Genomic DNA, 23,921 nt, shown 5'->3' with positions numbered 1-23,921 from the left:
GGGGGTCTCTGCAGTGACCCTGTTCCCATTTCCTTAAGGGCAGCCACCAAGCACACACTGATAGATCCTTTCCTTTCTCTGTTTAGGCTTCAGTTCAAAGGAAGAATTGAATCCAAAGCCGCTGGAATCCAGCTCCCAGGGAAATCAGAGTATGTACTTCAGAATTAACTTCATAATTAACTGACATTATTAATTACGTATTGCTAGAATGCATTCAAATTAAATAGAAAAAGGTAAGTTTTCTGTAAAGACTAAGAAAATCCAGGAGCACATTTTTTTCTTGCAGAGAAGTGAGCACTCTCTGCTGACCCCTCATACACAGAACTGGTTTTTCTTCTACAGGGAAGGAAATAACAGCCAAAATTTAGCTTACCTGGGCAGTGAGATGGTGGCTGCTCCCTACCACCTCTTCCCAGGCAGTATCAGCTCCAGGCTCCCAGCAGAGCTTCTTCACTCAGGTACTTTGGTGGCAGAGGACAGCAATCCAGTGTGCTGCAGAGCAGGCTCCCCTGGCTGTGCTGTGTGCAGGCACCCTTCTCACAGCAGTGGGTGGGAGGGAAGGAAATCACCTGAGAAAGGGACCCAACGCCTGCCACAGCCAGGAGGGAGAGGATGCAGAGGGATCATCAAGGACCACCCAAGTTCAGAGAAGAAAATGCAGGTTCCCCTACTCTGAAATCTTCTACAGCCCATTAAAAAGGCAGATTTACCCATTATTCCATCTTTAGTTGAGGCCCAAAGTAGCAGAAGAAGGAGAAAGTAAGTTCTTAGTGGAGAGATGGGGTTGCCTGCTACCTCTTCATTAGAAGCCACCCCAAAGTGAGGGTTCACCCTTCCAAGAGTGGCTGGGTCCTCTCTTGCCCATCCTTGGGCAGCTGAATACTGTCTGGACTCTTTACAGTAACTACTGAACCAAATGTCTATGTATTCCCAGGCATTCTTCTTAATATTTGAAGAATTCTTTTCCTTACCAAAGATGTCAAATACACCTGAAAGTGACACAGAAATAAGGGAAAGAAGAAGAAAAAGGGAAGGCTCTGCCCTATAGACCCCATTGCGCTGCAGAAAAGCAGAGCTTGGTGCAGTGGAGACACCAGCAAGGACAGCTGTGTTTCCAGCAGTTAAACTGAAATAAGTCACACCAGAAACAAAATTTTCATCCCACTGATATCTCTAGGACCATAAAAGTCCTGTTTCAGATCTTGCCTCCCTGCAAATCAGAAAGTGCTCACCTCCCTATGAAGCACCCTAGCCTGTGCTCTTGCAGTGTCCCTCTCATGTCCCAGCACCGAATCGGAATCCTCCCCAGAAACCAAGTCTGTCTATAAGTGTATGTAAATCTTTGCCTCCCCAGACCCTGCTGGCTAACAAACTGCCCACTTTCCACATTTAGATCTCATGAAGTAGTTCCCTTTGAAGGACAAGAAATTCAGGAAAACTTGGCTGTTAATTGAGGTATTTGTTGTGGGTTCCCGACCTTGCCTCACGATCTGCTGCGAGCGGACACGGTTCTCAGTCACGCTCCTGTAATTCAGCATTATTAGAATTAGAAAAAAGAGACAGCTATGGGAGAAAAAATTGAAGGTAATGAGATGGGAGGCAGTTGCATAAGCCACTAAGAACAATTGGTGCTTTGTAGCCTTCGGGCTACCTAATGATTAAAACACAGTAGTTTGAACAGTCTGATTGGTAGGAGGCATCATCAGAGGGAAATCAAGAGATGGGGATGACCCAGATGCTGGAGGGGAAAATGTTAATTAGCGCTCTAGTTAAGCCAAATTTGGAAGTTGAATGTTTCACCACTAACTTACAGAAATGTGAAAGCAGGTTTGCAGAGATGAAGACAGCATTTGCAGCACAAAGATGAGGTTCACCTGCGTAATTAAAGGGAAGAGTTTGTTTGGGTACAGGCATACCTTTTATAGAACATTGCTTTCAACCCAGAGAGGAAACACACACAGCACACTGCTGCTGCTCACATGGTAAAAGGCTACAACATGCAAAAGAACAGCCCCCACTCGGTCTTAACATCCTAAGCAAAATCACCATCCTTGATGATAGCTCCAGCCCAGAAGGAAACTGAAGAACAATTCTCATTCAGAAGTGCAGAGCTGCCAGGATTGTCGGTAATCCTGGATTGCAATCACCTTGAAGAGACCCCACAATGTCCTTCCCCCTGAGGCACATCTCAGGCAGTTTCAGGAACTTCCCTCCCTTCTGAGACACTAACACAGTAACTGTCCCTGTTATGTTTATTACATCAATTAAGTCCACAAGAGTGTCACCAAGGAAATCCCCTTAGTTTGTGCTCTGCAGGTGGCCAGACCACAAACTCCAAGCACCATAGCTGGTTTTACAAACTCCCATCACCTCTGGGCTGCAAATAAAGCGTGCTGAGCCCAAGACATGGCTCTGAGGGCACAGGATTTACAAGTCAGCTTGCTCCTGTGGGGCTGACCTCCCTGGCCCCCACAATGGGGTGCTCCCAGACTGACTCCTGCGAAAAGATTCTTGCCCTTTTGTCACACAGCCAAGCTTAGATGTTGTATGGGACAAAGTCATGCCAAGAACTGTGTTTACCAACCAGTAGGACAGACTTGAGCTGCCAACTGTGACTTGTCCTTGTCAAAGGCTTTTTTGTAGAGTTTACACAGCAGGACAAGTCACTGGATGCAGAGTTTTCAGGCCTTTGCTGCTTGCAAGAAGCACAACAATCAGATAGCACTAAAAATATCTTCCATGTTTCTTTATCTCTCCTCAGATTGCAAGGTTGATTTGTCCTTCTTAATGGATGGGAGCTGGAGCATTGGCAAACGCCGCTTTCAGCTCCAGAAGAGGTTCCTTGGTAACGTGGCTCAAGCCCTTGGCATCGGCAGCGCTGGGCCTCTGATGGGCATTGTTCAGTATGGGTAAGAGTTTCTCAGACATTCCCATTGCCACAGGACATGACTGCACACTCTGGCAGCTGTAGTTCTGTAGTGTTCATATTCTCTGAAAAAAACCTCTTTGCCCAGGATTTTTCTCCTGGGAAGCTGAGAAGCCTCAGAAAAAAGGAAAACAATTCTTCTCATTTGCTTCTCCGGTGTTGTGCTCACATGTGGAATGTGTTTGGAGATTGTTTACCCACAGGTGATATTGTTTCATTGGATTCTGGTGTGAGTTGTTTTGACTCTTTGGCCAATCAGGGCCAAGCTGTGTCGAGACTCTGAAAAGAGTCACAAGTTTTCATGATTATCTTTTTAGCCTTCTGTAAGTATCCCTTCTGTATTCTTTAGTATAGTATAGTATTCTTTAATACAATATTGTATCATAAAGTAATAAATTAGCCTTCTGAGAACATGGAGTCAGATGCATCATTCCTGCCTTCGTCAGGGCATTTCCCAACAAATACAATGTAGCTCTAAGCTGATACGTGCTAAAGGCCTCACTCCAGCTTGCACTCAGGAGCCAGGTAGCACAGAGCAGCCCTGTGGCTTTTGTGTTGTATGTGAAGCAAAACACTGACATTTGCTCTAATTTCTCCTTTTAGTGATGACCCTTCCACAGAATTTAACTTAAAAACTTATGCCAACTCCAAGGATCTAAGGAATGCCATTGAGAAAATTCAACAGAAAGGGGGACTTTCCAATGTTGGTAGGTGATGGGGCTGCTTGCACTTCCTCAGCTTGGGCAGGGCTTCAGAGCCTGGGCTAAGAGCAAGCCACACCTCCTCAGAGGATACAGAGGCTTGGACCAAACAGTGCTTAGTGCTCAGGCCAGGCTGGTGAGGGAGCACTGCTCCCACCATGACCTGCATGTGTTGATCCCAGTCCCTGCAAATCCATCACAAATTGAAAGGACACACGGGCTGTTCCCATCAACGCTTTGGGGATCCTTGCTAACCCAGCTCATCACCCCCAGCCTCTCTGGGGCACAGGGAGGGGGTTCAGTGCAGGAGGGCTCAGGAAGCACTGGCACCAGTAGCAGTGGTCTCCCTTCCTGCTCACACAGACACAGAAAATGCTTTCCCCAGCTCTCTGCAGCCTCCAACACTTGAGTTAGTTCTCTGCCTACTGTTTCATGGGATATTATCAGATAGAATGCTTCCAGACTCGTAACTCCTCCTCAACTCCTCTTCTATTGCAGGGAAGGCACTTTCATTTGTTAACAAAAACTTCTTTCTGGATGCCAATGGAAACCGAGGTGGAGCACCCAATGTGGTTGTAGTGATGGTGGATGGGTGGCCGACCGACCGAGTGGAAGAGGCCTCCAGGCTGGCCAGAGAATCAGGGATCAACATTTTCTTTGTCACTGTTGAAGCAGCTGCTCAAAGTGAAAAGCAGAACGTTATTGAACCGAACTTTGTGGACAAGGTAATTTGTGAGTCTGACCAGGACTGAGTCTGAGCATTTGACCAGGCTGAGTCTGACTAAACTTTCCAACCTACTTTATTCAGAGCATTTCCCTTTTCTCCTTATCACTTATGGTTATTTCTTTTCCTTCTTGTACGTACTGTTTTGAGTTTTTCTCAAAAAACCAGCGGCAGTAATGCTGATGTCAGAAGGGGGATGAAGTCAGTAAAGTTCTGGTTTGAGGTACATCATTGAGCAAATGGCTTTTGACCAACTAAACCTTAGCACACACCCGCAGTTGTACTGAGACAAGCGGCTTTCCAAATGCACAGTATTTGGAAAATGGCAAAGTACAATTGCAGCTTGAGCAACTTGGAATTGTTTTTTCCACAAACCTCTTCCAGTGCATCTCCCACTAAGGAAAGGGTAAGGAAACCTGTCAACCTAATGTCAATATTGCATTTACAAACAGGTCCCACACAAGCAAATGTTGGCACAGTCCAAACAAAAGCACATCCTAGTTTTTCAGCTATACTGGACAACTCAAACATTCTCTTTTCACTGTTAATGAAAACTATTTTTCAGTCACTTGTTTCTGCTGCTATGGACTTCATGGTAGCACTTGGAAAAAGGGTAAATCCTTGCCACATGCAGAAAAAAAAAAGAGAATGCAAGCTTTGTTTGATTTGTATTTGGCACCAACACTAGCTGTCTGATAACAGTGTTTCAGAACAAGCTGGTATCCAGTTAGGGCAGGAGATACCTGCCAAGTGGGAGACCAGGCTGGGCCTAGGAAACAGGGTTGAATTATCTGGTGTTTTCAGAAAACAGATTCTCATCTGAGCTGGGTTGCTCTGCCATGAAATAATCTCCCATGAGTTTCAGAGCTGCTCCAAAGAGCTGCGCTGTCTCTGGTCAGCATAAAATTGGATTGTAGTCTCCTTTGCATTTAATGCTTTTAAAAGAACAAAGCTACAGAAAGTCTCTGCAAACCTGCCAGGAACACAGCAGAAGTGAGAGAAGAGTGGGCTCAGAACAGCAAGGTAAGGAGGAAATGGTGGCTTGATACTGCTGCATCATAACACTAAAATAGAAGTAAGACAGTAGGAAGAGCAAATGAGAGTAGGACACCATGAGGAGCCCAGACTGGAGTGAACTGTAACTCCCTTGGAGCTGTTAGGCTTTATGCAAGTGAAGACCAGTGCCTTGGTCTTTTAAAACAGTCAGATACACACACCATCACAAAGCTGATAGATAAAGCCTGGCTTAACAAAATATTCTCACCCAGAGAACTGAGGAATTGGCCTTTAAGAAGCACTAAAGCCAAAGATAATTTGATCCAGCCTGTTTGCATCACTCCCCTCCTTGCCGCACCCTTCCCCTCCTCCACCCCTTGACTTTTCCCATGTCCTCTTCTGTGCCAGCCCTACTTCTTACCCACACTCACCTGACTCCCACTAACCCTATAGAAGCCTCCCACAGATCTGGCCCACATGAGTATTTACTTATAAAAGTTAATGGGTTTGGTTTTGGTTCTTTTACTGTTTGGCAGAGCCAACACAATGAGCCTGGGTTTTCTCTGCTTAGAAAGGTATGAACCAAGTTATCCTCAGCTTAAGGCCCAGGTTTCACTTCAAAATAGTAGGGTTTGTCAGCAGGCAAAACTTTCGTACTTGTCCTGAGTGATGGGAGCTGAAGTTGCTACCTGGCAAACACACAGGCTCCTGTAATGTCCATGGGAGCCACGCTAAGAACAGCTCTGTGATTTGGATGTTTTTCCCATGAACAATGTGACTCACATAAAAAAGCCTGACAGGTGGCAAACTTGCTTATTACAGTTTTTTCACTACTATAATATCAGCTCCATCCCACAGTTTAAAAAAAAGGCAGGAAAAACTGTCACATTACACAAGTATTTGTGATGTTACACTGATATCATTTCCCAGGGAAGCAGATGGTGATTGCAGGAGAGGCCATTGCAGACTCCAGCATTGCTCTTTCCAGGAGCCTATATTTACGATTTAGCTACATCCCCTAGCAGGAACAGGCAGACTGAATTTCCATCGCGTTTATCCTCGTGTTGCCTTGCAGGCAGTGTGCAGGACAAGCGGTTTCTATTCCATCAACGTGCCCAGCTGGTTCAGCCTCCACAAGGTGGTGCAGCCCCTGGTGAAGCGGGTGTGCGACACCGACCGGCTGGCTTGCAGCAAGACGTGCCTCAACGCCGCCGACATCGGCTTCATCATCGATGGCTCCAGCAGCGTCGGCACCGGCAACTTCCGCACGGTTCTCCAGTTTGTGGCCAACATCAGCAAGGAGTTCGAGATTTCGGACACCGACACGCGCATCGGAGCGGTGCAGTACACCTACGAGCAGAGGCTGGAGTTCAGCTTTGACAAGTACAGCACAAAGCAGGACGTGCTGAACGCCATCAAAAGGATCAGTTACTGGAGTGGGGGCACCAGCACGGGAGCAGCCATCAGCTACGCCTCAGAGCAGCTGTTCAGCAAGTCCAAACCCAACAAAAGGAAGATCATGATTCTCATCACAGATGGCAGGTCTTACGATGATGTCAGCGTGCCAGCCATGGCAGCTCACCAAAATGGTAAGGTCTTCTATCCCTGCCTGCTCTCCCCTCGTGCCTCAGCACTTATCCAGGTCAGATAAACGCAGTTTGCTATAATTTGAAGGCACTGGATGAAACCTTATGAAGGAAGAGTAGTACTTTTCTCTGGGGTCCCACTGAGCTACAACAAAATCAGCATCTGTTTAATAGCTGAATAAGGAACTTCAGAAAAACAGAACTTATAAATCATCACAAATGCAGCAATGTCTAAGAGATCTCAAACTACATTTGCAGTATTGGTCTTAAATTAGATTTACCGCAATGAAAACTTTCATGCGTTTTCTAAACTTTGGATTTCTTTCCAGGAGTCATCGCTTATTCCATTGGAGTTGCTTGGGCAGCCCCAGATGAACTGGAAGCCATTGCATCAGACCCTGCCAAGGAGCATTCCTTCTTTGTGGATGAATTTGACAACCTCTACCGCTATGTTAATCAGCTCATCCAAAATATTTGCACAGAGTTTAATTCCCAACCACGGAACTGATGGACTCAGGCAAGGCAGGACCCTTGGGTGCTGTGCTGAAGGCATGACAAGTGCCACAGAAATAATGTCAGTCCTCAGTTCAAGAAACACTGGGGGTGTTTCCCTCAGGCACTTTCCAGTCAGCAAGGTTGATTGCAGCTCTGTCCCTATGCATGATAATGCTCCGCGTAGCCTGTAGACTGTTGATTTATTTTTTTTTCATTGTGGGCATCAGAAGCTCTGATTTAGACGGACAGCAGAAGAGGCAGTGAACATGGAGGAATTAACTGCAGCTGTCTGAAGAGATGCTTCCAGCATAGAGCTCCAGCTTGCCCAATTCTCACCTTTGGACACACACAAGTTCCTTAAAACGTGCCACCTGCTCCCTGAAGTGACCAGGTCCCTTCAGGGAGTGGCCAAGCTGCTGAGCTGCTGTGGTAGAAACACCTCATGTGGCACTGCTTGCCAGATGACACACAGATCAGGGCTCAAATACCAGATGGAGGGGGAACACAACTTGAGTACCTTCTTAAATACAGGTACTCTCTCCATAATGCTGTCTTGTCAGTAAGTTAAGCTTCAGCTAGTGTCAACTCAAGCACTGGGATTTATCCAAACCCTGAGAAACTAGAAAGCAAGAGAGAGGAAAGGTTCAAACCCCAGGACCCTACAACTCTGCCTCCTTTACAACCCTACAACTCCAATAAAGCCTCAAATCCACAAGGCAGCCAACATGCAGGAGCTGGAATCTAGTCTCTCACAATACTGCATTAATTACCTAATCTTGAGAAGTGTCTTTCCCCCTCAGCTTCATCCTTCACTCTGGGATAGTTCAAGGCCTGCAGGACCACAGGAGTGCTGCCAGGACACAGGAGATTCTGAGAAAAACTGGGTTTAAGCTGCTCACGATCACTAAAGCATTTAAGACCCATCACTGTCATTAAACCAGCACTCAGAAGTCCAGTCTCTAGTGTCAGGAGAGCTATTCAAGAGCCATTAACAGGATTTAAGAGGGAACTATCTGAAGTTCTGTATTATACACAGGGAAAAGCAGAATTTCAAGCATTTACAGATACTCTCCCTCAAATTTAGGACTGGCTTTTCTTTTACAGACTGATTTCAAAATGTAACTATTACCTGGATCTGTCAGAAAACACAGTGGTTTCTTAAGTGGAGAACTACCCATGTCACTACTCATGTGACTAGTGCAGGAGGAGGGACACACTAGGAGGACCAAAATAACTGCACTCTATTTAGGAAGCAGCAGTTGCTGGTTATGTTCCATCCAGTATCATTAAAGAAAATACATTAATTAGGCAAAGTTATCAAAGGAACCAATAAAAACATGAGTGTTCACACTCCTTACAGCAATCAAAGCCATGCTGTGCCAGGCTTGTGGAACTAACAGGAAATAGAAAGAAATTAAAACTCAGATCTGCCATATTACTTGCAAATAAGGCTCTTAACAGCATTTATAGTTTTAATAACCATGAGCCAAGATATTTATTAGCCACATAAATTCTAACTGAATTGCCATAAGGGAAACTCATCAGCAAAAGTAGCACTATTTTTTAAATCATTATGCTTGGAAATATGACTGAAGTAGCTTATAACCTGTCAAGTAAGCATAATGCAAATTAATGAAAAGAGCAGATTCTGCATGATCCCCCTGGTGAGGTAACATAAGCCAGGCTGGGGTCCACTCAAGAGGTTATCAAAACCAATTTTGGATGAAACAGTGGTTTTACACAGTGAAAGTTCATCACTTCCCCTTAGAAGAAACTTTAAGTTCCAGCTTTAACCAAGTTTCATCAATTCAACTATTCTACCCAGACTGAAAGCACAGGACACTGTCAGCATCCACAAATATATTTGTATGCAGACTTTTTACCACTAATCTCTGCTGCTGCACTTCACAGCAATAGCTTTTGACTTGAAAAAATTATTAAGAACAGAGAGTTAGGCATGAGGCATGAGCAGAGCAACTCCTGATATCCCCCATCTCCTGACCCAGCTCCTCACTACCCTTCTGCTGATCACATCCTTCTCTGTCAACACGGGACATAATCATGGCCTGGACAAAGCTCAAATCCATAAAATGAATTTACTGGGGAATTCAGTTCAGACACCAGATTTATTGTCTGAAAACCTGTTTGTTTGGGGCTTGTTTTGGGGCTGCCTGAGAAAAAGGCCTTAATCCTAACTTACAGTTACTCTTAATACTGTGGTTTAATTTTTAATGCAGCAGCTCACACCACATTTTGTTGTCCATACTGAATGTACTCTTGCAGCACCAAAGATTGGTACCCTGCAGACTCCCCAATGCTTCACTTGTGCAGTGGTGGCTGAGACATTAGGAGCAGCTAGAGCACACAGGCTCTTTAGGATGTGCTAAGGGATAATGCATATGGGACATAATTTTTTCCTAAAGCTTAAAGTTTAAGCAATGACATTAGGCTTTCAAATGTTTTTTCACAGGTAAGTTGCACAGCTATCTTTTGTCAAGCATTTATAAGGGACACTTCAGGGTTTGTTGTTCAAATGGTTTATCTTAAGTTCACAGAACAACTATGGTGCTTGTTTCTCAATGTGCATTTTTATTTACTTCTTGGGATGATCCTGAAATTGGCAAAACTCAAACTGTGAAAGTGGTTTAATCCAACTCTCATCTAAACATAGATGTCCTATTCACAAGCACTGTAAACTTAAGTGGAAGTCTCAAAATTTTGAATACACCTTTCCATGCAATCACAGAACACACTCCTCTTCACCTTTACCTTTCATAGCAATCAAATCACTTGCCACCTACTAAAGTCTCTAAATACTGTTTGATTAAAAAAAGGTAACTTACATGTATAGATAAATGTTCAAAGGGGTATATTTCTTTGAAGAAAGCAGAACTCCTTCTGTAACATATACAAGCTATATCAACATAAGTTGCTATATCTTTTGCAATAAAATTGTCATAAAAGCACATGCAGTGCATGTCATCTCATATGGGGTTAAAAAATAAACAGCAAATACAGACCATGACAGTTTAGTTTCTGAAACACAGCTGAGGTTATTACTAGATTATGGAAGACTTAGCAAGGTTGGCAAAGCCCCAGGTGCTTCAGTGTTGTCCTTCTACACACTCAGATGAAAAAGATCCTTAGAGTGAGCTACCACAAAATTACCTGTCAGAGGCATCAGTCAACTGAAGCAGAGCTGAATGACTGAAGGGCATCAAACTTATATGTACTTTTCAAGGTCTGCAAGATCATGTCTTATTTGGAATCAGACTTCCTTTGGAAGTTAAAAAAATATGACAGTGGCTTTACACACTTTCTAAATGTGGGACTGAATCAAAAGAGGATCTAGATGTCCAGTCACTTAATGCTGGGCCACTTAGTTTCAGATGTCTGACCAGTTCAGTGGAGCCTGCTGTCTGGCAGAGGCATGCCCAAGAGAAGAGATGGAAGCTGTCTGAACTAGTCGCTGCAAACACATTCTAGATGGTGCTGTCTGATCACCCTCTCCCTAAGAAATAAGCTTCTTTGCCCTCAGAATTGGGCTGGTGGCTTATCAGTGCTCAGCAACCACAATGCAGAACACCCACCTAGAAATGCCTACTGATGTCCATGCTCTGGAAGCCTTGGCAGAGCTGTTTCAGCATCTCCTGCCAACTCCAGCATTAGCCAGTCCACCAAATTCAATTGAGCATTCAGCCATCTCTTCTGAGAGAAGTAACTCAAAGTCCTGTTTCCCCAGAGTAGGACACTCAGCATTTCTGCTGTCACTGTGCCACCCTGCACAGAAGGCATCGTCCCCAGTGTGCACCTCCTGCTCCTCAGCTGCTGCTGTTTGCTGGTTTGGCAAGAGGAGAGTTTCTCTGTGGCTGCTGCTGACAGGGGGGCAGACAAGCTTCCCCTTCCTCCTTGCACTCCTTCCCCCATGGCTCTCCAGCACACAGGGGGAACCATACTAGTAATCAGGAAAAGCTCTGGAGTTAAGCATCCAGCCAGTATCAACCCAATCTAAATATATTTAGTGATTCAACACACTACCTGTAACCCCACAGGAAATCATTTACATCATCTACTTAGAAAGCCAAAGCAAGCAGTAGGTAGTATCAGAAATATTACCTAAACACCAAATTTAAGTCACTCTTCTGTGGTTTACATACCTTAAATTATATCATGGTTGAACAAAGCCACTATCATTCTGCTAGCTATTTTCCTCTGTCCATGAGCAACATTATGGAAACAGCTTGATCCCTTTTCAGCTTGATGGACAGTATCAGCCATTTATATTTGCTAAGTCACCTACATATTGAAAACATTACAAATGTACATCTATGCAGCTGGATGCTTCAAATTCCTCAAAATAATAATTTTTCCTTGTTAAACTGGGGGAGGAAGGGGGATGAGGGTTTTAGCACTGCGTCAGCAACACTGCTCACAATGTCAGTCTTGCTGAATGGCAAGAAACATGTTATTTTCTTAAACACCAGTTGACCCCATTCTCTGATTTCTAATGAGAACTCTGATAGTGCAGTTCAAGAATTCCAGCACTCATAGAAATTACTTGTTTTTAAGCACAAGAAATTGTAGAAGTTCCACTGTATCATGAAGTATACTCATTTTTCTCACATGCAAATCATCACGGGGCCATGTCATAGGCAAACCCATAAGCACGTTAAGAAAGCCTCCCCCATGTGAGGGTAACTTATACGTTATTCACTAAACCTTCTTTCCCCCTACCTCGGGAATCTTCTAGAGGCATTCACACTGGTGTGAATGAGATTGTACTGTCAATTCATAAAGCGATTCCTCCTTTCCTATGAGGCAGGAAGATGAGTAGGACCAAATCAGGTCCTATTTTATACCTACCAAGAAAAGATGAGAACTTCACTTACCCACCTACAAGCTCAGAAAAAACAGGATGGGCTCACTGACAACAATTTGTTCTGCGCAGGTCTGTGTAGGCTCTCCTGCCACCCGCTCACAGAGCTGTTCTGAGCACCTTCCTGTAGAGACACAGCTGCCATCTGCGACGTGTGGTTTGCTCTCGCTCATCCTCTCCCCAAGGGCAGAACCACGCGTTTATTTTTGCATTGAATGAACGCTGTCCCTGGGAAGAGCCACGTGTCTGGCTGTGAACAACGCCTGCTGACAGCCCAGCTCCTGCAGAACTGCACCCCCTCCGCATGTCTGCTCACCCCACATTCACCCCCACACGGGGCCACGTGCCTCGGCACATGGAAGGATGTGGGGTGACATCAGAGCCAAGCTGGCACAGCAGTACAAAACCAAGACATACGGAGGACAGAAAAACGAAGGGACTCCTGTGAGCAGTAACACGCTGCACAGTTCAGTAGGAGTTTCACATGGAGTTACCTCAAGCCCCTCCAAACAAGTCGACTTGTCTTACTCTTAATGCACTTCCCCCTCCTAGCACTCACTCCAAAACCACACGTATCTTGTGATAAAATGCAGAATTATGAACACAATGCAAAATGTTGAAAAATAGTATTTATTAGCACCCAATTTACATAATTATATGGTACAAATGACACTTGCTGCTGCAACATTAAATAAAGCTGCTCTTAAAAACCATTGCTTATTTCTGGAAGTCCGTGTGATTTTGCTCAGCACAGAATGCGGGTACAGTACACAGATACCCCACTTCACTACTGCCATACCAACACAAATACCTGCATGGTTACCTCAATGGGGTCTCATTTTAAACGGCACACTAACATAAGCAGATCTATATAATTTTAAATGACAAAATATTTATTTGACTTATTCAGGCAAGTGAATGTAGCTTCAAATATGACCTATCCAAGAAGTTCCACAAAATATGAATTGCAGTGAAAAAGAGAAAATTCAGGGCTGCACTTGAGAAGCTCAAAATTACACTGGCGTATTTCAAAATAATCTCCCTCTGAATTTTCTATCTTTGCCATTTTAGATACTTATCCAGCATTTTAAACTACTGAGTTTTAGTAAGAAGTTTAATACTAAGTTTCTGAATAAGCATTTCCATTTAAAGCAAAAAATTTATACTTGTAATAATAAATGCTAAACAAATCTTTGGAGACTGAATCACTTTCCTTTTTCTCTTGTCCCATGATTAATAAGTCTTTTCAAAATCATGAAATATATTACATTTATGGATGCTTACTCCCAAGAAAACTATTTCCTTCATAAATTAGAAAACAGAATTTCTCACTCAAAATAACATTCACTTTTGTACAACGGTTGCATTTAAACAAGGTAATTTTGGGGGTACTGCAATTCTGACACAGCCTTGTACTGAGCCATACACAAAAAACTGACAAGTAGACTATTACTCAACAAGTAGGTACTTCTCATTTGGATCCAAAATTCTGCAAGACACTTGAAGCCCAACATTGTTTCAAAGTAGTCATTCAAAACTGGTGTATAAAATCATAACCTAGTCATAGTTCTGAAGGGGAATCTTAATTTCCTTAAGCTGTTTGTATATCAGCCACAGTAGCCTTTTCATATCAACAATCTGCAATGGAAGTGATCCAAAACAGAAGGGAAGCCACTGAAATTACTAACATGTTAGTGGTTATCACCTACAGCAACTTCTCCTAAAGAGAATTGTCAGGTATCTCTAACTTCTAGCAGAAAAGAAAAAAGTGTTTTAATATAAGCAACAACAACAAAAAAATTCCAAGCTACAGTCCATATGGCAATGAAATTTGTCTTTTTCAACCTGACAGTTAACTGAAGATAATTATGCAAAATACAATGCAAAGCTGACAAATGTCAACAGAGAACCTTACAGCAAAAAAAGTCATCTCATCATGGAGTTCCTTCTACAAGTTTTTTCAGATGCACTATTCAAGGAAAACATAGCACAAGACTGCTTTTCAGTTTGCTTGGACTATAAAGGTACAAGAAATCATTAGCTAACATGCTCAGTTTGCATTTCCAAAAGAAGTGCTAACACATATGAGACAGTTTTCAAAACTGATGCACATTTGCAAATGTCCAATTGCAAGGAAACAATTCTAGGAGCCATATATCTGAAAACAAGCTACATTCAAAAGCACTGTATCTTGATGATAGGAAGCATAAAAAAATAAATTCTTAATGGAAAAATATTAGCTTGAAGTCCATAATTTATCCCTCATACAATGTTTTTGGCTGCTTTTCACAAGTAATCCAAAAATAATGACAATATTTGGCTTGGCAATAAGTTTTCCTTTCCCTTTCAGAATACTACAAATCCAGCTGAATAAATCTTTTCTCAACACCACAGTCTAATACTCTGGTGTGAGGACCAAAGGTTACTCAAAATAGCCAGGAAGTAATTTTGGGAGCCTGCAATTCAAACTTAAGGAAACCAAAGAAGACTGGCCCGGAGGACCACGTCAATACAAGGCTTTGAGCAGCTTAGAAACACATACACGGGGTATGGTTTAAACACTGGTGTGACCTCCCAGGATCACAGCATGGCTTGGCAGCATAAGCAGGGCAAAAGTAGTCTGACACACAGTACCACAATCTACACTTAGGCAGGAAGAAGTTGGGCTAAGAATATAATATCGTTAAATGCCTTTTTAGCTCAGCCATAGTTTGGATTTTGTCATCTAACAACAAGTCTCTCCTGACAACAAACCAGATGAGTTCCACAAATTATACTATTCAACTGGATTTATGCCTTCTCTAGTGGAATCCACATTCTCAAAAATATCTTAAATGATACAGTAATTCATAAGCTTTCACAACTGACTACAGAGCAGCAAAATCAACTCAGAAGGCAGTCTAAGAGATAACACAGCAAAATTAAATAAACTGGATGTAAGGAGGTACAAATCAGTCTTCTGGTGGACAGAGGGCTGGGCTGAAGCTGAAGCTTCAACCACCCTTCAAAAAACTACTCCAAGAGAAAAATCAGAAGTTCTTAATGACATTTATCCTGCAGTAAGTGCTCACTGTAGATGGGATTTTAAAATTCCCAGAAAATGAGAAAATGTATTCTAAAGGGAAATTTAAGTGGAAAGATAAAAAGCACATACCAAAAGGATAGATAACCTGCACAGGTATGTTCATTAGCACAGGCACAGATATTTTTTCAAAGGTCACATTTCCAATCATCCTCCCTCCTAGGAACATTCCCACAAGCTAAACCAGAGTGTTTGCCTGAACAAGGACTATTTACACAAGAGTCATCCTAGTCCTTCCCCAGCCTACCCAAGAGTTTGCTCATTTGCTCTGCTGTATTTAACACTACATTTTACAATAGGGGTTATTTTTTGTAAAACACCCCTGACGTAACTGGACGGAGCAACACTGCTGTCCATCAGTTTCTCTGCTGCTCAGTAGGAACGTGGCAGAGACTTTCAGTGGCAGTTTACAGGAAAATCATTTCCATACTTCTGTCTCTAAGCTTACAGACACTGATGATGAAAGAGTCAAGACTGTGCACCGACTGTAACTCTCTTCAACTAAACATGTTATCAGATTCACATGAAATATTCCCAACTCCTTCATGTCCTTATGGAAAAAAAGGAGCTTCCTGAAACATCTGAGCATTTTTTTCAAGGAAATATTTTCATCCTCTCAGTCACTCAATAGTAACAACTATGCTAAGCATCCCTACGATGTTCATGAACAGCAGCTACCCAAGAAAACTCATATTGCCATGTCAAAGATTGCCACATCTTATACAAATCAATTTACCATATGGAAGAGGTTAACTATTGTATTCTGATTTCTTCATTTCTCACAGTGTAGTCCAAACCAGCTTCCACTAAACAGCCACAAATTTCAGCACAGGACAACCACAATGGCTGCATTTTCTTCCTTAATGCACCTCAGGTTGACTAGGTATTTCACACAGGCACCAAGCAGGCTCTTGGATACCTGGGACAGACAGTCTGCAAACACACTGTCAAAGTCACTGTCAAGCCTGCAAATGTTTCCAAATAGTTGAAAGGCATTAGTAAAACCAAGACTTGATTATCTGATAGTTATGCCTGCTTTTCAATTGTTTGTTTTCACACTTCTGCCCATCAAACGCTGCTCAAAGAACACATGAGTTTACAGAAATTGATGCTCCCCAAAATTACACTGTTGAAACCTAAGGAGGCAGAGAAAGGCAACACATCTGTGATCCAACAAATGTACTGAAAAGGTAGTGTAACTAAGTCCGTTATCTCCCACACGTTTATTCAAAAGAACAAATCTCTGGTTACTTTAAATTCACAAGTGAAAAACAGTGTTGTATGAGCTAATCACAAAGCTGTATGAGCTTTGTGGTGTATGAACACCACACTTACTCAACCAAATTACATGGGACTGCTTTAACATGATGTTATTTGAAAATACACGTCCTAAAAAAAATAGGCTACAGTACATGGCGTATAGTTCTCCAGGCTTCTTGCTAAAGAATGTTTTTTATCAAAATAAAGATGGATGAGATGAAAGTAGCGAATCTTTTATGTGGAATTTTTCTCTCTGAGGACCAAAAATAAATGCAGACACTAGGATTTTGTAAGAGTGACACAATATATCTAGAACTTCTTCCAAGTTACTCCAAATAATTCTGTGCAAGTGTTTTGGAAACTGAATCAATATGTGAAAGCAAGCAGCCCAGTGAAGTAAATTAGAGTAAAAGTGAGAGTATTTAAACTAGTGGATCAACTTTCAACATACAGAAGGACTGAAAATTCTCCCATTAAATTAGTTAGTAAAACCAAAATCATTAGCACAGGCTAACATACACAAAAAATTATATGAGCTAACCATTTAAAAATTACCATGTAAATTAGATATGGGAAAAGTAGTAATGGTAAAACGCTATACACAGATATTGCAGAAAAATGTTTTTTTTTTTCCCAAGAAAAAGCCTTGGGTCCAGTTTTGTTTACACTTTGGATATATGTATAACACTAATGAAAGTTACTAATTACACTGAACCAGGAAAAACTGCACAGAAAAGGGGAACAAATAAAAATAATTTAGTGCCCTCAGAGGTCAGAAGTTCAAAACTTGTAAGATCCACGATAATCATGAAACAGGAATTAAGTCTCTAGCTGCAAAAGAATCGTAACATACTAAAAGTGAAGACGAAACTTGAAAAGCAGCAAGGCTCAAATGTTATTCAAAGGAGTTGTCATAAATAAAGAAATACGATTTAAGTTTGTCAGACATCAAAAGCTTGGTCTTCCTACACAAAAGCATCGCATTAGAGAGGATAAACCCAACCAAATAACAACCACACTTAAGAGATGACCCTCAGACTACTCCAACAAACCATGCATGTGGAATGGTGGTATGGACACCAGTATCTGGAGAATTGAGCTTAAAGGATGAAAACAAGAAAATGTTGAGCAAAAAAAGCAGACTAAAAAAATTAGCTTGAAGAAAGCAGAAAGGAATGAAAATATACAGATGGAACCAGGGTGTGCATGGAGGTTCCAAATTACAACGACTATGAAGAATATGTAAAATGACACAAAAGATTGCTTGGAATACTGGCATGAAGTTACAAAAAAGAGCTACTAAATATTACATAAATCCTCCTGCCAGTGAGATGTAATAATTGAAATTATCTTTAAAAGGAAGCCTAATTGTTTTAGAACATATAAAATCTCACTGGCCAAGACAATATTAGAATGCACAAGTCTACAACCCCGCTTTAGCAAGCAGATGGCCTAGATAACCTAAATAATTTTTTCAACCTTATCTCCTACGATGATGCTCAGAAGATCTGACAGGCTCATGCACAATACCCTGCAGTCCTACAAGTATGTGAGCAAGTACAGTAAAAAGACATTGACATCAATTATGAAGACAAGCACAAAAATATATATATTCCACAACCTCTTCATAAGGCTACATTTGTTTTGTTTTGTTTTTTAAAGGCACCTCATCCTCTAGCTATTGCCAGCTTTTAAAAAAATCACTTTTCGGTTTGAGCAAGAGCTCAATAGAGAGAAGGAAACATCTTTCAATTCACATTTGAACAGCCACTTCTTACATTCCAATTGTAATCAGAATGACAGTCTTTAAAAACAAGCATGCTGGCCTATTAGTTTTTATGTACAGCAATTTAAACAACTGTGACTACATATTGTATTGTGTAAGCAAAACCACAACATTCATTTCATACTCACACCATTATCCTTTGTATACACAAACTCAAGAGAACTCTTAATACTAAAACATTAAAATGCACCCATGGAGTCTTCCCTTACTAGACACATTTAATACATGTTTACAATATATATACACATATATAATATACATAACTTTTAGAATTTTTCAAATAAATTTTTGCAATTTTCTCTTCAAAAAGAAATAAAATAATGACACTGAAAGAATATGAGTCAAGTACACAAAACTCTCACAAAGTTGAATGCTCAGTTTTGCAGCCAAGTTTCCTCCTTTTCATCATAACCAAAACATTTTATAAAAACTAAATCATCTGTATTATTATTGTTGTCATCTGTTTCATGGTAAAAGTTCTAATCTTATCTAAGGAAATATATTGCATATCAATATCATGAACTGACATATGTGAATATTCTGAGCAATAAAAGGTATTCCAGAATATTTTAGCAGTACATATAATATGTAGCAGGCTCAAACAGCACAGGTCAACCTTTTATTCTAAATTATATATTTGCTTTAAACTCTGAGATCAACTTCAAATGTGGTCCCATCCCCAAATGGCACTCTAAAAAACAACATAGTCAAACCTCATGTTGATATCGTTCAATGACTCCTGCTCATGAAGTGTCAGTTTAAAGGTAAGGATTTATTTATCAGTTTCCAGTCTTAACCTCAGGCTGGTGTATACGAAGAGTTGCACTGGGTTCTTTCCTACTCGTATCAGCACCAGAAATCAACTCCAGCAGAAATTCTGCTTTTCATTCCCATCAGAGAAAAACACCAGCTTCGTGCTTATGAATAGTAATAATTCTGATGATGACACATAACAGAAAAGAACCTACTCACCTTCCTTTAAAAAGGGATAAAAAGACTAACAGATTGGATTAAAAGTTATTTGTCAAATCAACAGAGAAGCTCTGAATAGATAAAGAAAGCACATCTGTTGAGTAATTAAGAGAAGCACTCATTCTTCAGGTAACCCAATCAATGGCACATACACCCAGTGAAGTGGACAAGGTAAAAAGTCCCTCAAATGGTGCAGCTGGGAAATATTCTAGCAGTAGCAGAATCTCTCAGACTGATGGAGCTTTGTACAGTTTCCACCTATTCCACTAAAAGGACTCATACAAAGCATCAGATTTAATCTCCAAACAAAGTATTCCACTGTTATCTGTAATGCCCAGAATGATACCCTTTTTAGCAGGAACAGAAAGAGGAGACAAATGTTTGATAGCTAAAATTGTAGGACAGCTTCTTCTGAAAGCTTTGGGATAATTTCTTGTGCCAGATCTCCAAGAATAAACAGCATTAAAATCTGAATAAGTTAAATTTGCTACTACAGTATACACAGACCGTGTCAGTCTGCTGGTAATTGGGATTTAGACTAAAGGCTCAGTTTCTTGCCATACGCTAATATGGTCTTAAAAAAATTATATAAATTTTTTTGCAAACAAAATATTTACTGAGGAACACAGAAGATGTAACAGAAACTTTACTGCATTTTAATGTACGTTAGTAATTTGCCTTCCTTTAATTGCATTTATCTTAGGCTAGCAGCCAGGTGGCTGAGATTAACTATCTGCTACTGCTCTGAACAAGATCTACTTTATTCATACACCAAAGGGATGAAAAAGTGCCTCTCACATGATACAGTAAAGAGCATGTGAACTGACTTCGAATCACTTTTTCCAGGTGATTTGAGTACATTAAGATTCTTCAATGAGAAGCATCCTAGGAAGTTTCCCTCTTTTCCTACTCCCTGATGCAATTAGACCCCTTCTTTCCAGTACTCCATTTTATTAATAGAGAATAGACCTAGTTTCACCCAAGGCCTGCCTGGACGAAAATTCACACCCTCTAAATAAAAGCTTTTTGTTTTTTTTTTTTAAACTATTTGAAACTGAGAGATTCCAAGCTCTCAGCACCAGCTGAGCTCACAGAAACCAGAACAAACGTCAATTTAGAAAACAGCACCCTGCAAAACTACACACTTACAAACATTCTCTGAATTATAGGGCAAGATAAAACAACTCGTGCCCTCCTCTTCTCTTTTGTGCAGCTGGTTAAATATATACAAAGCTAAAGTTGAAAGGGAAGCACTCTGTCATACAAACACTTTAGCCAGGGCATCTGCTCCTGCACTGGCAATATAACATTTGGATGGGTGGAAAGCCACATCATGAATGGACTCATCAAATTTTTTGCGATGGGCAGTAAATTCTTGGATGCAGGTCTTGCTTTCAAGATTCCACAAGCGAATAGAGCAGTCGTGGCCTAAAGAAAGGGAAAACAGTTTTCTTTACAATTTGCATGCCTGCCACCATTATGAGAAAAAGAAAATGAAATCTGAATGTACTTACTGCCAGACATCAAATACAAGCCATTAGGATCAACAGCTAAACTTGTAACTGCATCTAAGTGAGCTACCATGGAGTGGATCAGTTTTCCTTTGAAAGAAAAGATTTATTTAGGTTATTTTCTGCAATTAACTTTGTTGTCTGTATTCACTGCTTATGACCCTATCACAGCTGATATAAACACAAGAGATCTTGTCCCATGATCGAATCATTAAAATTATGGAAGAGGTCAGTATTTGAATGTTTACAGTTCCCAAAAACCACACTAGCATGATCACCAATGTTTATGAGACCTTTGCTTTAAGCCATGCTGACACTGCAATCACCGTGCATTTTAAATATCTGCCCCCTAAGTGTATTAATGGAGTTCTTAGGTAAGATCTTGAATGGGTAGGAAGGCAGGGGCTGAGCATACTAGAAGCAATGAATATAAACTACATGGGAACAGGGGATAGTGTTAGTTGTTTCAGAGAGAATTAATGTTTTATCACAGCTTATTATAATCACAGCAATAATTTCATGTTAAAAATAAGAACTCATGGGTCACATGTGGCAGAGGTCTAGGAAGCACTAAAGGAGTGCCTCAGGTTCCTGCTCTCAAGAGCAAAATAATACAGACAATCAATAGAAGAAACATAAACATAAGAACATGATGATTTTGAAAAAGATGCCTTTTATGTTAAATATTTATAAAGCCCATCCATAGGGCATTCTAAAACAACAGACAGAGAGATCCAAGTTCCTTATCACTTTGCCAACAAAGCTTTATGTGAGCTGGCAAACTTTATACTCGATTGCTGATGAGAGATTTCTGCTTCAGAAGCTATCCAATTCTTGACATCCCTCCACACTTGTGTGAATAATATTGATCATAACAAAATTGGGAATACAATATATATTACACAATGGCTATGGCTAAGACCTGCTGGAAAGATGCATACCTGTGTTGTTGTCGTAGAATTTGATGTGTCTGTCTTCGTGAGCAGTGATACTAATTGGAAGAGTTGGATGGCTGATCACTCTGTTTATCTGACAGGAAGAACTGACTGCTAAGAAAAAACCCACACACATCAGTATAAGTAAGTTGCTAAGTTCTTTGAAAGACTGCTACTAAGAAATAAATATGTAATCAAACTAATTTGCAAAATACTTCTTACATAGATATCCTGGCAACTCTCAGCTAGCACCTTATGTTATGCACTTTCCTCTAAAATACTTTCCAAACTACACAAGACAGAGACTTACATAAAACATATGTATGCCAAATAAGATCCAGCTTTTGGACATGGTTTTAGATAGGCACATCAGACAAAAATATGAAACCAAAAACTGAGTGAAAACACCTCATTCACACACATTCCTCCTCTTGCCAAGTCAAACTTTCTTCGTAACACACAGTACAGGTAAATAAACACTGCAGGCAATATTTCAAAGCAAACAAAATCTACTTCTTATTATCTGATGTATATGTATTGAAATTATTATCGAAAAAACAGGATGCTAGACTACTCATAGGAGGGCCAATTTCCTTGCCTTCAGTAATTCTGAAATAGCATGCATATATATAGATATATATATACACACAGAGGAAGAAAGTAGAGGAATTTTCTGGTTAGAAGTCCAGGCATTGGTATGAGGCACAGGTTAATGCAAGAGGCGTCTTTAAAGGCATAGATTATGAAAAAACACATAGACATTAGACAGAACATCAAAATACAGATATTGACTTTTGTGTTGACTGTATTTAGCTAAATTGCTTCCAAAGAACATTCACATAATTTAATCTAAATTCTTACTAAAATAAACAAAATAGAAGGTTCACTTCTTATTAAAATGGTAAAGAGTCATTTCACCTTGTTTAAAAAATCTGAACCATAAAGCAGTGTCAGCATCCACAGGACACTTAGAAATTATGAAAGTATAAATTCAGGAAAAAAACTCCACATTCATATAAATAAATACCCCTAAAATTACTGAAAGGACATGAACCTTCATCACAAGCAGGCAGCCTCACAGTTTGAAAATGCCAAGCAGAGGCTTATACTGAGCAGAAGAGTGCCTAAATAGTGTGGTAGGGCATATTGGGTGACATTTTCCTCTTGTCTAGTTCTTGTAGAAATAATAATCTATTTCTTTAAAATACATGCAAGCTTTATAGTACTGTTACATAACCAAAGATGCTAAACAGGGACTGCTGGTTATCATATCAGTTCTTCTTTTCCTAAAGGAACATTACGGAACTACAGCGAGGAGTAGGTGAAAAAAATAGAAGGGAGAAAGAGAGGGAAGTAGAAAGGTGGCTTCCACTGAATTGCTTTAACTAATTTAGAACTGTCTTTTTAGGCAGGAACAAAGATGTGAGTTAAAAGAAGAAATCCAGCAGAGCAAGGAATAACCTAAAGAAGAGATATGGCACTTTCCACTTGCTCTTATAAAATTACAGTCATTTAAATATTTTAAAACACACAAGCAAAGCCAACAAGAATGGCTCAGTCCTTTAAAAAAATATAATTAAATAACAGAATTCAGTGACATAAATCCCTAAGAGTGAGGGAAGAAATATCAAAATCTTAAAAGTCAGGGTAAAATAATGTACTGATAGCAGGCTCTTCACAGTATCCTCTAAAACTTCTAGCATTGGTCACTGCCATGATCCAAGGCATTATATGGATCACAAGGAGACCTTGTGAATTAATACTCTTTTACTGGAGCTTTGCTTTCCTCCTTCAGTGAAAATTTCAACTAAAGCCCAAGTCCAAATGAGCCAATAGTGCAATAAAGCTTAGAAGATGGATACCTCTGAGGAAAAATTAAAAAATAATTGACACACACTCCCAATTTTTAAATAAATTTAACATTAAATTTTCTGATATTGCCTATTTTTTGCAATTTTGGACTGAAGAGAAAATGGATATATTGAATCTGCAAAAATCACAAAGCCATATTAAAGAAACTTGTGCTTTTTTTCATGCTACTATCCCTTGAAGAGGAATTGAGAGTGTGAGC

At 40.6% G+C, this 23,921-nt stretch overlaps 2 protein-coding genes across 4 annotated transcripts in view; one reads left to right on the top strand and one right to left on the bottom strand.

The window, feature by feature from the left end:
* Positions 1-10,394, top strand: part of VIT (vitrin) — a 54,083-nt gene extending 43,689 nt beyond the window's left edge. The window contains exons 14-19 of the mRNA XM_059841358.1: positions 87-149; positions 2,762-2,909; positions 3,530-3,633; positions 4,126-4,352; positions 6,423-6,936; positions 7,263-10,394. Coding sequence (XP_059697341.1) covers positions 87-149; positions 2,762-2,909; positions 3,530-3,633; positions 4,126-4,352; positions 6,423-6,936; positions 7,263-7,441 — 1,235 coding nt within the window. The 3' untranslated portion in view covers positions 7,442-10,394. The remainder of the gene's footprint in view (positions 1-86; positions 150-2,761; positions 2,910-3,529; positions 3,634-4,125; positions 4,353-6,422; positions 6,937-7,262) is intronic.
* Positions 10,395-12,918: 2,524 nt separating this feature from the next.
* Positions 12,919-23,921, bottom strand: part of STRN (striatin) — a 68,993-nt gene continuing 57,990 nt past the window's right edge. For 2 of the 3 annotated variants that reach the window (XM_059841349.1, XM_059841351.1), the window contains 3 exons: positions 21,857-21,964; positions 20,919-21,005; positions 12,919-20,832 (listed from right to left, as the gene is read on the bottom strand). In XM_059841349.1, the coding sequence (XP_059697332.1) occupies positions 20,663-20,832; positions 20,919-21,005; positions 21,857-21,964 (365 nt within the window). In that variant the 3' untranslated portion in view covers positions 12,919-20,662. The remainder of the gene's footprint in view (positions 20,833-20,918; positions 21,006-21,856; positions 21,965-23,921) is intronic. The other variant, XM_059841350.1, reaches the window with a different exon arrangement.

The sequence above is a fragment of the Haemorhous mexicanus genome, chromosome 3 (genome assembly GCF_027477595.1).
Source record: "Haemorhous mexicanus isolate bHaeMex1 chromosome 3, bHaeMex1.pri, whole genome shotgun sequence".
NCBI classification, from domain to species: domain Eukaryota; kingdom Metazoa; phylum Chordata; class Aves; order Passeriformes; family Fringillidae; genus Haemorhous; species Haemorhous mexicanus.
This window is presented reverse-complemented; position numbering and strand designations above follow the sequence as displayed.